Source organism: Carassius carassius, chromosome 4, assembly GCF_963082965.1.
Source record: "Carassius carassius chromosome 4, fCarCar2.1, whole genome shotgun sequence".
In the NCBI taxonomy this organism is placed as follows: Eukaryota; Metazoa; Chordata; class Actinopteri; order Cypriniformes; family Cyprinidae; genus Carassius; species Carassius carassius.
In genome coordinates, this window is record NC_081758.1 from 19,514,842 (window position 1) to 19,532,387 (window position 17,546).

The window sequence follows — 17,546 nt, forward strand, 5'->3', positions numbered from 1 at the left end:
TACACATGCTTAGTCTTGGGATTTCCACAACTTCCCTTGATCATCCTCACAACTTATTGCTTGTAGCCATTTTGTCATCCTTTCCGGTTATGTATGTTTATTAGGAAGGATGTAGAACTTCATTTCATAATTTGTTAGTTTATTGGAGGTACAGAAAACGACACAACAACTCTTCGGCATGATCGTCCCGTGTATTTCAATTGGCGCCAATGCAATGTTTTCCCCACGGGCTAAATTCACATCACGTGACGGGGCGTTCCCGGGGGCGTTCCCAGACCAACCGTCTGTATCTATGCTCAGACATCTAGAGAGAGAAGAGAGAGGGCGCCTGTTCATCGCGGTCCATCCAATGGTGAGGAGCTGACAGAGTCGCTATGGTGACGAGATAGTTTCGACAGAGGCTGTGATGGGTTGACAGGTGCGTGACAGTCGCGTCTGTGCAAGCATGTACGCCAAAGGCAAGAACAGCGTGCCATCGGATAGTCAAGCCCGAGAAAAGTAAGTTATATTGATCAGGACTCGCGATCACATCTGCAGTCGCGCGCACACACACACACACACACACACATATTCGGACAGAGAAGACATGTAAAACAGCTGCTGGCGTATGCACTAGCCTACTGTATGCTTCTCAAGTTACGTGCTTTCTGCATTATGAGAAATATTATTAGATCACTCAGTGGATCGTGTGGTCATGTAGTATGATTATAGAATAGGAATAATTTAATATCCCCCATATCGTTGGGCATAATCTTTCTTTAACAGCACGTTATCATCTAACTCAGATAGTTTGCTTCCTTGTCCCTTTGTAACTCAGTGTTTTATGATTTTACATTTGAGTGACCTCACCAGCTGTTGTCTGTTGGCTGTTTTTCCTTGACTTAGACGTTTTGACTGATTGCTAAACAACACAAGCTTGGTTGTGTTATGTTGTTCTGAGCCTGAAGGTGTTTTAATCATAAGGATGTTCAATCCATTTCACAATAAGGCGGTTGACAAATAGTTTGGACAACTTTATTCTCAAAATCAAGATTATATGCTTAAATGTAGCTATAAGAATTTCTAGGTTTATTTATTTATTTATTTGATGCTTTGACTATTTTATTTTCAATATCTGTTTAAAGGTTATGCTCTTTTTGCTAACCACTTCAATAGTTTTTACGATGTTATATTTTTTCTTAAAGTGCACTTAGTATTTTTTTAATTCAAAAAGTATTATTATTATTATTTTTTATTCACATGAGATGAAAACATTCTATGTAAGTATTGTAGAAACAGCTGTTTTATTCTACATGGGCATGGACCGACAAGTCCTATACTAAAAACCATATTTCCAAACACATTTCATAGTCAAATGTGCTGAAGGTGGTTTTGATGTATTGTGTTGAGTGTTGTCAGTCCTTTTGCAAGTCAGTAACATCTTAAATTGCACTTCAATTGTATAGTGCTGTTGGATGTTTATCTGCACCCTTCTTCTGTTGTAAAGATCACCAAACATTGATACGCTCATTCTGTCAATGATTTGTAGGTTGATCTCAGTTTGAGGAGTCACATTTCTTCATCATTGTCAGGAAGGTGATTTAAAATATCCTATAGCTGTATGTAATCTTAATAACGGTCTGTGTGTTTTAGGGTTTCACACAGATGTATACATACATGGTTCCTAAATGAACATTTGCCAAAAGTGAGAACAATTTGGCTTTGATGAGTAAATAAAATGTCAGCTGGCATGGAACTAACTGTAACATAATACATGGTTTAAATCTGACCCCTGCTGATGTAAGTGATCTGAGCTATTCAAATCAAAGACCATCTACTAAAGAAAACATCTGTCACAACATGTCTTCTAACAGCTTTTAGCTCAGTGGAAAATGTACAATAGGATGTTTATCCAGGATGCCTGAAGTTTCTTTTCTTCTCCACATCTCCATGTGGGAACACATGTGTGGAATATTCCTCACATTGAGCTACCAAAACAAAATTATGAAACAAAATCACCATGGAGTTTTTAGTTTTAGGTTTTTTTTTTTTTTGACAGTCATCAATTAAATAAGTAATTCAGCTGTCATAAAGATAAAAAAAGAAATACATTTATGCAATTGGCAGACGCTTTTATCCAAAGTGACATACATTCCGTTCAAGCATTTTTTTAGTTCATGCATTCACTTTCGTGTCACTAAAAACTTATTTATTCTTATAAAGTTCCTGAATGGTGATTTTCAAAAATATGTTCTCTGTGTATTTTCTAAAGTGGTGAAAAGTGTTGTATTCAGTTTGTAAGTGAATGACTGCTGGTGTTGTTCCTGCTGCTTGAACAGTTTTCCCGCAGAGTGGTTGGCCTCTGATATTTCTCTCCATCATTGATATGCAAGCAGCATCACATCGGCCCTACTGCAAGGTTAAGCAAGTGTGACGGCATGGCTTAGAAACTGACTAGGAGTCTTTATTTCTCTCTGTAGGCTGTGTGTTATACAGCCTTCCCTTTTCATATATCACACATAGTTTTTTTTGTTTTGTTCTGGTAGGCTTGAAGGTTGTGAGTGCTTTTCCAGAGCTGCACATTTTCTCCCTGCTTTCATCTACAAGATAAGCTGGCATTTCCTGTTGTCGTGGAGAAAGGCATTGTTTCTCGAGGTGTTGTGCAGCATGTTTTGGACTAATCCTCAAGCTCCTGGTTTTCATTTGTGTGTTCATATTTTTTTAACATCTACATGTCTGCTCAAGCCAAACACCATTTCTTGATGTCTTTATCAACATAAAACACATGCACTGATAAGCTATGTTGTATTTTTGCATTGTTTCTAGGTTCTACAAAATTATTTCTATGTTCAGTTTTACTGACACTTAATGATAAATAAGAAAGCAAGCCATATCCATATTAACATTATAGAGCAGAAGAACTTGGGCCTAGTAGGCTGAGGAATGTAGCATTGTCCTGTCCACACAGGATATGAGTTTCATTCCCTAGACTTACCAAGATGGCCTCTTCCTCTCTGAATTTTCTTTTCATAGCTCCATTTCACCAGCTTTAATCCAAAGGCTAAGCCTTTTTTTGTGTTTTGTTTTAACTTGTCAGCCACGGGCACATTAAATTAATCAAAAGTGACGAAATAACATCTATTTCATACAAAAAGCATATATTTAAAATAAATGCTTTTGATCTTTCTGTTCAAAAATCTGAAAATATATTTGTATTTTTCACAAAATTATTAAGCGGCAGGCATGGCTGTAGCCAGGCTTTGAAAATTAGTGAGATTCGGGGGGTTTCTATAATAACCCCCTTATAGAATTGTGCTATAATAATCCCTATAAATACAACTAATAAAATACTCTAACACTTGAAAAGAGACAGAAATTTTTGGAGGGATTCTCATTTTTAAATCATTCCCTATTTATTGCATCAAAGTTTGCTAATACTATATTTATGGGGTGGATAATTTTATCAGTTGTTTATTATTCATGCAAACATACATATTGCTCACCAAACGTGTTATTTTCGGGTAGCCAAGATTACAAAAGACAAAACCTAACAGTCAACTCCAGTGGCACAGAAGGTCAAATGAGTGTCATACATATTTTGACGTGATCTACGTGGGTTCGAATCCACCTTTTGGTTAAATTTTTTCTCCCTTTTCAAATTTTAAATCACATGAGAAAAGTGTTTATTTTCAATGAAAATTAAGTAAATAATCAAAAAATTATGGTAGGCTAGGTGTAGGGAGGCCTTTATTGTCCCAATAAGGTGGCATCCATTAAACTAGACAATAAGTTATTATTGCATACTGTTTTATAATATACTACAATACTGAGATGCAGATAATTGACACTATTTGCAGTAAGTAGTATAAATAGCAGAAAATCCTGCTATTTTAACATATTATAAATAGAATCTATAGATATTTGCACTTAGTGTAAATAGCCGCTAATGCCAGACTAATGCCAGCGATGCAATGTTGCCAGATGTTGCTATTAAAATAAACAAAAACCTATAAATAAATAAAATAAACCGTAATTATTTCAAATATTTTGGAAATCAGATAAGATAAAGGTATCGCTGACCCTAAACCGCAACTTCCTACTCTTATTAACTTTCTAAAGTGTTAAATTTAGTGGAAAAACAAGTCAAAAAGCTTATAATAGCTGGATCTGGCTGCGTCTCGCACTCTCGCTCACAACTCTCTGAAGACTCGTTCACTTCGGCAGTGTCTTGCAGCAATTATTTTCATACCACGGATGCTAAACATTATGAATTATACATGCAGACATTCATATGAGGAGTCTAACAGCAAATTAGTCAATCAGAGAACAAATTTTATTTTCGAGTATGAAAAATGTATCAATGTCCAGACCTTGGTGACCTCATAGCTGGCTACGGCCATGGTGGCAGGGTGTAGGGTTGTTTTCAACATTAATTAATAACAAGAAATATTTATTGAGCACCAAATTAGCTAATTTGAATGATTTCTGAAGAATCACGAGACCTGGAAGACTGGAGTAATGATGCTTAAAATTCAGCTTTGCCATCACAGGATTAAATTACATTTTTTAAAATATATTCAAATAAAAAAACTATTTTTTATATATTGTAGTTTTATCAAATAAATGCATCCTTGGTGAGCACAAGAGACTTATAATGCCCCCAGGTTTTTAATTGGTAATGTTTATGTAAAATGTAGGCCTATTATACCTTATATCTCCTAATTAAGGTTGGGGACCGAGAACCAGTTCTGTTTTTTTAAAAGAACCGGAACCGTGAGCAATTTCTAAGTTTCGGTTCTGGTGCGACACGTGACCCAGCACTTTCAGCAGCCTTGTGCCAGTGTTCTGATGATTCAGCGTTTCCAGTAAAGGATGTCACAAACCAAATAACATAAACGCCGCCCTGCCTCTTTAATTACTGAGCACAATGTTTTGAATGTCCACTCCACAGATTTGCAGAACCGCATTGTGTGTTTAACTGTAGAACACACAATTGTACACGCACTCACGCTTTTGGTAACTGTGCACGTAGTTTTGTCTGACTGTGCATGTACCGGCAGCGCGCAGCACCTGCCGCCACTAAATTACATTATATTTGTCCCATATTGTCATTAATATACATACTGACTTCAACTTGGACCACTAAATAAATAGACTGCTATTTTTATGTAAGTATGAGGGTTAGATTATTTTAGGGCTGCAACTAACGATTATTTTGATAATCGATTAATCTGTCGATTATTTTTACGATTAATCGATTAATCGGTTTATGTACTTATATTTTAGTTTTTCCCATTTTTTCCCCAAGTAAATTATTAATAAATGGTCTTTATCATTCAGCATAGATTTAAGAGATTTTAACCATTTTGCACTGTCATATCCTCATCAAAAATATACCTGGAGTTGTTTTATTGTGTTAGTAATCCTTTGTCGAACTCTTCTGCAATCAGAACACTGACCCATACTCTAGCAAATTTCACAAGGAGATTTCAAATAATGTTTTCACCATGGCAGTCCTTAGAGCTCCTAAAGTAGTTTAACATCCCGAACAAAGCTTATTAAGGAATCTTTCAGAACATATTTTCACGAAGAATAAGGATAAAACAGAATAAAATTGCAGTGCATTGTATTTTATTATATACTGGGAAAAAGCTTTATAGCTTTTGCTGTGAAATTGTAAACAATCCTTCAAAAAAAGTGCCAATGGCATGAAACCTGAATGGAACTCACAATTTAAAGTAAAATCCATCAGAAGGTTGTCCAGAAAAAAAAAACAGGACACACACAAAAAACCTGCTGTGTGAAAAAGAGCAGTGAATAATACTTAGAAAAAAAAGTGCATTTCAAATATCTACATTTACCTCTCTCATTCAGTCATAAATAGGCTGCACGACTGAATTTTGAACTGGTAAACGACAAACTGATCACAGAACATGTTTGTAAAGCTTTAAATGTTAACTGTTAAAAAGCAATGTTATCAGCTTTTACGACTAAACATTTGCAAACAACATTGTACTGGAGAATCTGCACAAATGAAAGTCTTAGGGGCCGTTCACAAATCGCGCCTAAAAACGCGTGGAAATCGCTAGGCGCACCGCTTTCTCCTTCTTTCCAAAGCGCTCGCGCAGAAGCGCCCCTGAGGCGTCTGCCTTTGATAAGCAACCATGACGTGCCCTCTCCTTGAAGACGCGGAAATTTCAGCAAAGGATAAATGGATTTGCAGCTCAAAAATCGCTTGCAGTAGCTCTGCTACTAAATTTATTTCAAAATGGAAATCCATATACAACTATGATCAGCTGTTCCTTTCATCTTGACTGAGCTTTTAACGTTGTTACGGGAAAGGATGAAGCTGTTTGGTTAGTTCTTGTCACATGACCCGCGGTGCGGTTGCTGCATTGTGAAAAGTTGAAATGTTTTTAACTCGATGCGGTGCGGTGTTGGAAATAACGAACTTGAGCGCGCAAAAGACGCGATATGTGAACGTCCCCTTAAACAGCGCAGTAGTGCAGAGTTTACAGGTTACTCTTCTTTTTTTAAAGGCTCAATGTAAAGTACTCCCACATCACGCTGAATGCTGCAGACATAGACATCATATGATGTCTATGGCTGCAGAGACGCTGTTCGGGAAGCACGTGACATAAAACAAGGCCAGCTATTGGCTATTCGCTACTTCTCCTGTTGTACTGGCTGAGTAAAACCTCCGGTGGCTCATTACTGCCACACTTTGGTCACCGCAGATTTTAAATATGCACGAAATGAGCCGCTTACGGCAAATAAAAGTTATTTAGCAACGAATCGATGACTAAATTAGTTGACAACTATTTTAATAATCGATTTTAATCGATTAAATCGATTCGTTGTTTCAGCTCTAGATTATTTAGTATATGGGTCATTTTAGTATACGGGTCATTAAGTACACCACTATTTTTTTAATAGTTGTTTAATGATTTTAATGGAATCGGAACCGGAAACTTTAGGCGGAACCGGAAAATTTCTAACGATTCCCAATTCTACTCATAATATAATAATGAGCTGGTGTGTGGTGGGCATTCTGGCGCTATATGGCTGGCATCGCATCATCCAGGTGGATGCTACACTGGTGGTAGAGGAGAACCCCACTCCCCCCCCCCCCCCCCCCCCTCTATGTAAAGCGCTTTAAGTGCCCAGTAAAGTGCTATATAAATGTAAGGAATTATTACATGTAAGGAATTATAATATGCATCCTTGCATTAATCTAATATCCTAGTCTTCTGGCCACACATAAAAGGTGATACATGTACAGGTATACATTTACAAAGGATTAGTCATAGATGTGCAGATGTTAGATTCATGGACACTGTTTTGTTGAATAACATCAGCAATTTTTCAAATTATGGTTGCAATTTTTTTTTTCTGTTGTCCTCATGTCACTCTCCCTTCTCCTTTCCAGCTCTTATCATTAATCATTTATGAGTGCCTGCATTCCTGTCTCTCCTCTTCTACCCATCTCTATATTTTTCTTTCTGTGTTCATCTTCTGTTCTCTTTCACTGCACCTAATGTGTCAAACACATACCCATCGACATATTTGTCCCAGATATATAAACACACACACACAGACAGGCTCACCCTCAAACTCCATTACTCCCCGCTCTCTAATGTCTCTTGGGAAATTAGTCTGTTTGCATGTAGGGAGTGTATGGCAACCAATGAGAATGTTGTCAGTTCATCTGCAGAGCAGAGAAGAGCTCTGTGTTGATGGGATGAGGACGCAGCATGAGGTTAACGACATGCTCTGAGACTGTGCTCATCTCACCTCTCTTCTCTTCTGTCATTATTATCTCTTTATATCATTTATCATATTGATTGTATGACTAGAATCTTGAGTTGTATTGAGCAATTATGAGAGCATTTTAATATATGATTTACCTGGTCATTATATGTGTATATATAAGTGAAAGTGAAAGTAAAAGTGACGTGACATACATCCAAGTATGGTGACCGATACTCAGAATCCATGATCTGCATTTAACCCATCCAAAGTGCACACACACCGTGAACACACACCCGGAGCAGTAGGCAGCCATGCTGCGGCACCTGGGGAGCAGTTGGGGTCACCTCAGTCATGGTATTGAAGGCTGGAGAGAGTGCTGTCCATTCACTCCCCCCACCTACAATTCTGTTTCAAATTGTTTGTTGGTTGTTATATTTCTTTATTATATATGTTAGCTAAAGACAGGGTTCGATTTGAGGGGCGATGCGGGACGATGGCATCCCCCTCGTTGACAAAAATGACAAAAAGCATCCCCTCAGTAAAACCATGTTTTTAGGTTTTTATATTCATTTCACAAGCAATGTAGTTTTCTGAATATCAGTAGGCCTACATGCGCAAGCACAATACTTTTATTCAACAGTACATAGTAACACGGTCTTTCGTCCCTTGAATGAATCAGCTTTTGAACAAATCAAGTGATCCAATGATTCAACAGCCCATTCAGATGGACACTTCCCCTGCGTCCCAACTTGCATACTACCCAGCCTAACTGGCCTAAATAGTATTGAAAATTACTAATATCGAATAGAATTTAGAATGGATGTTATGTACACTGAGACGCAGGTTATGTTTCTAATTGAATCAGCCGTTTTGAACGATCCAATAAATCATTTATCAAAACATGGGCTTGCTGCCACTTACTGGTGGTTTTATTGTCATCATTATTTATCCTGACAAAGCTTTAGTACAAAAGCACATTTGGCAAAAAAAAAAAAAATATTATCAATATTGACCAATATTCATTCATTTCAGGTCCAAGAAGGAAAAAAAGCTTATAAATTTCAAGAAGGCAATTTTTTCATCAAATAAAAACCTTTTTAAAAATTAGACAAATTTTGTAATCATTATGTAAAATTAGCAACAGACACATACAAAAGTTCTGTTATAATGCTTCTCTGTGCGGTCATCACCTGTCTAATAAAACACATAACATATTAAAGCATCTTTGTGTTTACATGTTTTCTACAAAACAAAAACAGAAATTGTATGACGTCATTGGCAGGCGATGCAATGACCAGGGACGAGCCATTATTTAAAATGATTACTTCTCTGGATTTAAATATTCTTGGAAACATTTGGGATAGTGTAAGTACACAAGTCAGCAAAATATATAACACTGTTCTAGTTCTTTTTGGATATTTGAATAAAAACATATTACATATTGTGCCTTTAACCACACTATACACTCACCTAAAGGATTATTAGGAACACCTGTTCAGTTTCTCATTAATGCAATTATCTAATCAACCAATCACATGGCAGTTGCTTCAATTCATTTAGGGGTGTGGTCATGGTCAAGACAATCTCCTGTACTCAAAACTGAATGTCAGAATGGGAAAGAAAGGTGATTTAAGCAATTTTGAGTGTAGCATGGTTGTTGGTGCCAGACGGGCTGGTCTGAGTATTTCACAATCTGCTCAATTACTGGGATTTTCACACACAACCATTTCTAGGGTTTACAAAGAATGGTGTGAAAAGGGAAAAACATCCAGTATGCAGCAGTCCTGTGGGCAAAAATGCCTTGTTGATGCTAGAGGTTAGAGGAGAATGGGCTGACTGATTCAAGCTGATAGAAGAGCAACTTTGACTGAAATAACCACTCGTTACAACCGAGGTATGCAGCAAAGCATTTGTGAAGCCACAACACACACACCCTTGAGGTGGATGGGCTACAACAGCAGAAGACCCCACCGGGTACCACTCATCTCCACTACAAATAGGAAAAAGAGGCTACAATTTGCACAGGCTCACCAAAATTGGACAGTTGAAGACTGGAAAAATGTTGCCTGGTCTGATGAGTCTCGATTTCTGGTTTCAGTTGAATGAAAATGAAAACATTATCCCTGGTGTCAATATGTTCAACCCCCACACATATAATGAAAGTGAATGGTGACCAGGGCTAAAAATGACAAAAGTACTACAAAGTACCCTGAGTCCTTGTATGACTATTCTTCTAGAGCTATGTGAAATAAACTGATTAAAATTCAGATCATTCAAGAACATTCAAATCTTTGTCTCTGTTGTAACACTCAAATCAAATTTTTTCCAACACTGAAAATACACATGCAGTATTGAACATTTTCAGATTTCGTGGATTATCTTAAATTTCGTTTTTCTTTTCTCTCTTACAAGCCTATGAGTTTACTTCGTATTGCATGGATCTTATTATTTTTTGGTGCTTTTTGTCATTTTTGGAAATGTGTCTCACCAAAAAAAGTCTACATTGAACAATATGAAAATTAATTCTAGAAGTTTGCCATTTCAAAAAGGCTGTGATAATTGTTTATCATAAACCGAAGCCATTTTAATAATGTCTAAAAAAAACTGCTTTCAGAATGGCTTTCCAAAAAAAGCTAAGCTTGCCCCCAGTGAGAGGTAAATTAAGCCTAGAGAGAGGGTAAGTTGAGCCACATGGAGTTAAACAGTGTCACTGATTATGCTGAATTAAAATAGAGGACCAAAGGAAGATAAATTCTTAAATATTATATTTATAATATTTATATATTTATATATTTATATATATTATATATATTAATATTTATATATTTATAAATAAGATATTTCTTAAAACATTTGTGTGAGTCTGGACTGGCTGTTCATCCAGGGAGTTTCCTCACCTACGGCTCAAGACACTGTGTGAAGGTTCTCTAGATATAAGGGGTGGCTCAACTTCCCCTCATGCTCAAATCACCCTGCTCTCCTCTCTCTCTCTGTTTATATATATATATATATATATATATATATATATATATATATATATATATATATATATATATATATATATATATATATATATATATATATAATGCTACTATAAAGGTGCTTTCCATTTCTATTTGCAGGTTAGCTCTGTATGTGTATGAATATCTGCTACATGTGGGAGCTCAGAAATCAGCGCAGACCTTCCTGTCAGAGGTAGGTGAACTACCTTTTTGCATTTTCAGTAAGACCTCTTTGACGGTCACTAAAATGTTTCTGAACACTAATCTAAGATGCTGTAGTTTTAGGAGGTAATATTTACATGTACTGTAGGCTTACAGTACCACTAAATGGCTCTTAAGAAAACCTCACTGCTGTCTGATCCCAGCTTAATTGAATTACACTGGATACAAAACCATGCTTGTACGGGAAACTGGGTAAACTGTTTACTTAATGGCACTGCCTCGTGGAGATGGTCTGTAAGTTTATTTATACGGATTTTCATAGAAAAAAGTATTTACTTGCTCTCCTCTGTAATTGCATGTGGTTTATCTTCAACAAGAAGTTTTGCTCCCAGTACACAGAGTGGACAAATGAGATCTGTTTGCACTGCAGACACAATCCATCAGACAGCAAGCAAAATGTTTTAACTTCCTTCTGAAGGGTTTGTATCAGAGACACTCAATGTTAATGGCTTGTCATCCTCTCAAGCTCACTTGCTGATGACATGATCACTGACAAGATACAACTGAGTAAATGCAGACGGAGATGACTGCTGTAGCACTTGAGTAAAGTAAATATGACAGAGGAATAAGATGAGATAAATACTGGAACAAAACAAAGAGAGAGGAGGAGGAATGACAGTGAAAGAGGCTGGCACAATCACAGAGGTAAAAACATAAAGGCTGACCCACCACTCAGACATGACTCAGACCAGCCGCCCCTTCCATTGTGGCCGGTTTCCTTTGCGACTCCTATCTTTTGCCACCCTGCTCATGTAAACAGTTCATGCTGGACTTGATCCCAAAAATAGCCGTCGCTCTCACAGCAATGTTAGATCATGTAGGGCCCACCCGTGTTGTTTATGGTGGCTGTCGTCAGTCCTTTGGTGTCAGTAAACCCATCTCACATGGCAAGTGACCGAAACTGATGATCTCATCAAGATTGATGGTGTTTTCTGTTCCTGTTTAGTCTTTTGATAAAGATTTAAGGATGAGAAAGGAGCCTTTTCCTACCTTAGAAACTATTGCCATCTGCCATATTATCTTATAAGCATTGGTTATATTATCAAATCTGTGGATTTCCTTTTTTTCTTTCTTGAAAGTATTGAAGACTATTTTCCAAGGGTTAACCAACAATATAATAAAAAAGTCATTATGATTATTTAACTGCTCCTGATCGAGAGTGTCCCCAAAGTCAAATCATATTTGATATTCACGACTCCTGATGAGGTTGTCGCTGACGTAATACCCGCGTCACCTACCAGATGTTGAATGCTTCTACATAACTGCCTTCATGTCTGTGGTCTTTCATGGTTTTAAAATTGGTTAAGATTTGAAAATAAGTGTCAATTGTCTAAACAAACTGAAAACATGACACCATAGTGTCTTGTCTTAAAATCTTCAATTCCTTTCGATGGCGTATTCTGCCATGGAGGGCAGAGCTTAGTGAAGTGTCAGTTGGTTAATATAATTTTTATGAATGAGGTCATAGACTGAGTCACGCTGAGATGCCAAGTAACAGTTTAATATCTCAGATTTATTCTGGGCACCATGTTTGACTGAAAGTTCAGCTCTCCATGGCAGAATTTGCCCTTAACATTGTTTAATTCCCAAAGGGATCACAGGTCGACTTGTCACTGAATCTTTATAACTCTTTGTTCTCTGTTTAACTTGGCAGATCCGATGGGAGAAGAACATAACATTAGGGGAGCCTCCAGGGTTCTTACACTCATGGTGGTGGTAAGAAAGTTTATTTAGCCATATTTAGATAAGATTTGTGTGCTAAAAATATTTTAGTTATAATTATTAAGATAGGAATGATGGATTCATGGGATCTCAAGTTGAAGGGGTCACAAATTTTCCTTCAAATGTTCCTTGATCTTTTGACATGTCAGAGGTGATTGCACTATAAAAAAAAATCATTCTGTCAGTTTCAGAGCTCAAAACTTCCTCATTTGTCCAAAATCAGCTTTTATTGAAACCCAGCTCAGAAAATGACTTGTTTCAGTTTTATTTCATATCATAGTGTGGCGAAAACCCACCTCTTCAGCATCAGAACTATGCATACTAGAAGGAATGAAGAGCAATAAAAATAACATTCCTTCCAAAGGATCCTTCAAATGAGCTGCTTCTTTCTGGAAAGAGGATGAATCCTGTACTGCCCCTCCTTGGTTACTATGGCAACAACAAACAGAATATCTGTTTGTTTTTGGTTATCATCATCTCTTTGGTTATTGTATACAGCACTGCCTCAAGTACCTAATTACTTTATAAAACAGTTACCACACAATAAAAAATATTAAAAACAATACTATATGTATTGAATGTTACTTTTTTGAAGCAAGTTTGTTAAATTAAAGTTAAATTAATGTTAATTCATGGCTCATTATGGTGAATGATGTCAAGTTTACCTTTGTATGACTGGTGGACGCATCTATGTACTTGGAGCTGTGAAATGAGGCATCTACCTATAGATATCTGTGGGTTTTCTTACCTGCCGGTCAGCATATGGATTTGCTGTGCTCCCTGTTCACGCAGACAGTTGTAGTACTGTTACTAACTATACATACTGCACCTTTAAGTCAGTACTAAATTATGATGAAAATGTAATGTAAAAAAATAAATAAATACAAATTAATAGGACTCCTTTAATACTAAGGTTTTTATATTCTGGATATGTACATTATGCTAGATCAAGTTGTCTGGATATGTGCAACACCAAAAAAGTTTTAGCATTATAGTCATTTCTTTTTATCAATTTAATGCATTTTTGCTGAATAAAATATAGTTTTTTTTTTAAAACCCAAGGGAACACCAGACGAACCCAGAAACAGAGAAACACCAAGTTAGTTATAATATTAGATGCTCTATATTTTTTCATGAAGTTTTCACAAAAACACTGCCATTTTTTATTCTGACGGTATTAAATTCTCCAAATTAATTGGTGAAACAAACATTTTCTCAGGAAAAACTAATCCCATCCAAACAGGGCTTTAATTAACTGAAGATAGTCATTTATTCTGAGACTGCAGTAACAGTCTTTTTTATATTACATTGTACATCTTTTATTACAGTGTTTTCTGGGACCTCTACTGTGCTGCTCCTGAGAGGAGAGAAACCTGTGAGCATTCAAGTGAAGCCAAAGCTTTTCATGACTATGTGAGTATAAATATGTGGTCACTTGATTATCATGATTTTGTGCAGTAACCATGCTTTTATTGGCTGCTGAAAGCATGAAAACAGTTTTAAAGACAAATTAAGGAGATATTTAAAACCACTAATAAACCAGTGATTGCATTTTAGTTTTTTGTACTATAAACAAAACCAGTATGAAACCACCGACCTGTACAACAGCCATTACAGCTGGTCTCTGTGGAAATCTTGCAGGATAATTGTGAGTGAGTGTACAGCTCATAGAAGGAGAGATAAGGTGAGCAGGAGGGGAATGGAAAGAGGGAAGGATGATAAATTGGTGGTTTGCGCTAGAGGCATTAGAAATGATGTCATACATTTGCGGTCATCTTGGCTAGAGGGAGGAGGACACCTTGACCTATTCTGAGTATGAAAGAAAGAGAAATAGAGGAAGCAATAGGAAAGCATAGAGTGTGATTAGATTAAAGGCTTGTCTACAAGAAATATTGACCCATTTGGATTAGGTCAAACTCAACATAATAGCATCACAGTTGATCACATCACATCCTTGATTAAAACCACGACTCCAACTACAAGTTAGGTATCTGTTTGTCTGCCACAAATTACTGTATATAGACCTCACGACCAGAATCACCAAGATTAAATGCTAACCAGCCATAGCTCATTACAGTAAAAACCTCTGCTTTCAGGTCATGCTCCAATCATCTGAAGTGCCACACTGATTCTCATTCATGCATGAAATGTTAAAGGCATGTTGTTAAATCAAAAAATACTTTAAAGCGATCTATGGTCATGGCTACATTGTGTTTAGCAAATTTTCATTAAAGTAAGCCATCATACATATTTCCAGAGGTGTTTTCATCTTAATTAATCTATATGTTCACAAGGGTATATATAATTAAATATATAGAAATAACTCTATAATAACTATATAATAACACTCTCTCTCTCTCTCTCTCTATATATATATATATATATATTGTTTGTGTGTGTGTGTGTGGTCTTCTATATTTTGTGTGCTTTTTAGCAAAGCAACAGTAATGATTACACATAACACATATTGTAATATTCTCACTTAAGATACATGTCCAAAATGAAAAGTAACTTAATCCTGAAGAATGATCTAGTGACTCGCTCCGCATTGATTTCCACTGTTTAATGGCCATCTTTAGCGTGGAAATATAATCTGCTGTGCTGTAAATGCTCTTCAGATTATTCTCTGCTGCCTAAACGAGCACATTCCATTTTCTTGGCAGTCATAAACACACTCTATTTTTACCCATCCTCTCTCATTGTCCCCCCCCCCCCCCCCACCACCAAAAAAAAACAGCAGACAATGACTGGTACTCTGCTGCCTTTCTGTCGTTTAACACAAATGGAATGAAGTCTGAAACACTGGAGCACACTTTGCATGCTCTTTTCCTTCAGTTGAAAGTTCCAGTAAATAATACATTTAAGGGTTTGGAATAGATGACACACAGTTTTATCGTTACATTAGATGTGAAAAAAACATTATGTTTTATTAAGAAATTTATGTCATGATTGCTAGTGCTTAAATAGATTTAAGAATCAGAATCTTTTTATTTTTACTTTTATTCAATAAATGTATATTTTACTTTCTCATTACAAGCGTTACTTTTAAATCATAGTACATTTTTACAGTTAGTGATGAGAGGTCAGACTGTTTACACCAGTATAGCTTAAATAATTCACAATAAACTACTAAACTATGTATTCATATTTTAATACATTATTGTTAAATACTTTTATGCAACATTTGTGTCTAGTCACACAATCTGAAAGCCTGAATAATGAAACATAACTTACAACATATACTTTTTTTTTCTCCCACCTGAAACATATATTTCACGCAAACTTAACATACTAAAACTTAAATTTGAAAGGTTATGTTTTTATTTATTGTTTTTTTTTTATTTACCCATTGTATAGAAATGCACTATATGACATATTCACACTGATGTTTCCCTATTAAATATATAAAGTAATTTGTTGGTATGTAGTTTGTAGCTAAAACTACAAGTAGTTTTATAAATCAGCACCATTTAATAAATCAGCAAATCCTGAGCATATCTGTTTCCAAATTCTTTACATGAACATCCTTCATATTCCCTATTGATGTTCTTCTGTCTGGCTTAGGGCTAGTGTCATCTGCGCTTTCATTTTCTTTGTATTCACACAGAGTAGAACACAAACAGCAGCAAATTAAACGAGAGAAAGTGGGGAAGCATGGCAGCATGAAATAGCTTATAATATTGTGGAGCCTATTCAAGCATGTTAATGAAGATTTTCAGCCCCGAATGGAGAGAGATATTTCACACAGTGTACCCTCATTCAGAGCTTGGAATATTGTTGCTGCACTGAATAGTTTAGCCTGCATGTTTGTCTTAAATGTTTATCTCTTGCCGGAAAACTTTGGGTGCTCCATATTTAGATTTTTACTTTAAAATGTGTAAGTGACTATGATAACATCTGGGGTTACGACTATAACCTTGCTTCCCTAAAGGGAACAAGAAACTGCTTTGAAACACTGTGGGAACGCCTCTGTGTGACCGCGTTCTGAAGCAGGGCCACTGGCAGGGCCTGAAAATTGTTTTTTTCTCTCATGTTTTTGGAGCATGTTAACACATTTTAGCTTGACAGAATGATGGGTAGCACTTCTCATAGACAATAATAATAATATTTTTAACATATGTCTCATTGCTATTAATGATTGCACGTGTTTGGGCCAGTGTGGAAGATGATCGGCATGATGGGGAGAATCCTTTTAGCATTATTGTGTATGTAATCTCAATATGGTCTGATGCACAATCTGAGCCAGGGTACTTTTAAACACAAATGAAATCATATGCACACACATATTCTCAGAAGTTACTGTAATGTCTGGCTGGCCCTGTACCAGAGGCCGAGAGCCGGATTCAGAGTGGAGTGTGTTAGCAGCTGGGAAGGGTGTTCATTGTGAGTTAACTGAAAACACTGGTGTCCTGAAATAACCTCCTCAAACACACATAGAAGCAAACACACACTGGTTAGTTAAAGTCTTCCATCTGTAAAGCAGAGAATGTTTCCAGCAGAGAGAGACAGCAGGAGAAGATGACCTCATCACTGCATTAGATTAGACTGCAGATATAGTGGGAAAGGTTGTCTGGTGGTTAAAAGACTGCATTATTACCCAGGAGGCTTCTGGCTCCATCCTTAACACACAATCAGTGTTCTAAGTTGTCATGTTGTGCTTTAACAGAACATAAAAATTTGTTTTAACATAATTTAACTTAAGTGCAGACTTTTTAAAATGCTCCAAAAGATGCACAACAGTGAAACCCGCTGGCCTAGCATGCTTGCACAGAAAAATTTACATTTTAGACACAAGGTGTCACGCTGTCTGGTCTCTGTTTCCCTGAGTCTCCACTAGTGGTCTCACTTCCCCATAGGCACCTCACCATA

At 36.6% G+C, this 17,546-nt stretch overlaps 1 protein-coding gene across 2 annotated transcripts in view; it reads left to right on the forward strand.

The window, feature by feature from the left end:
• Positions 1-301: 301 nt before the first annotated feature.
• Positions 302-17,546, forward strand: part of LOC132130168 (single-stranded DNA-binding protein 2-like) — a 37,721-nt gene continuing 20,476 nt past the window's right edge. For both annotated transcript variants that reach the window (XM_059541847.1, XM_059541854.1), the window contains exons 1-4: positions 302-498; positions 10,854-10,926; positions 12,610-12,671; positions 14,006-14,090. In XM_059541847.1, coding sequence (XP_059397830.1) covers positions 446-498; positions 10,854-10,926; positions 12,610-12,671; positions 14,006-14,090 — 273 coding nt within the window. In that variant the 5' untranslated portion in view covers positions 302-445. The remainder of the gene's footprint in view (positions 499-10,853; positions 10,927-12,609; positions 12,672-14,005; positions 14,091-17,546) is intronic.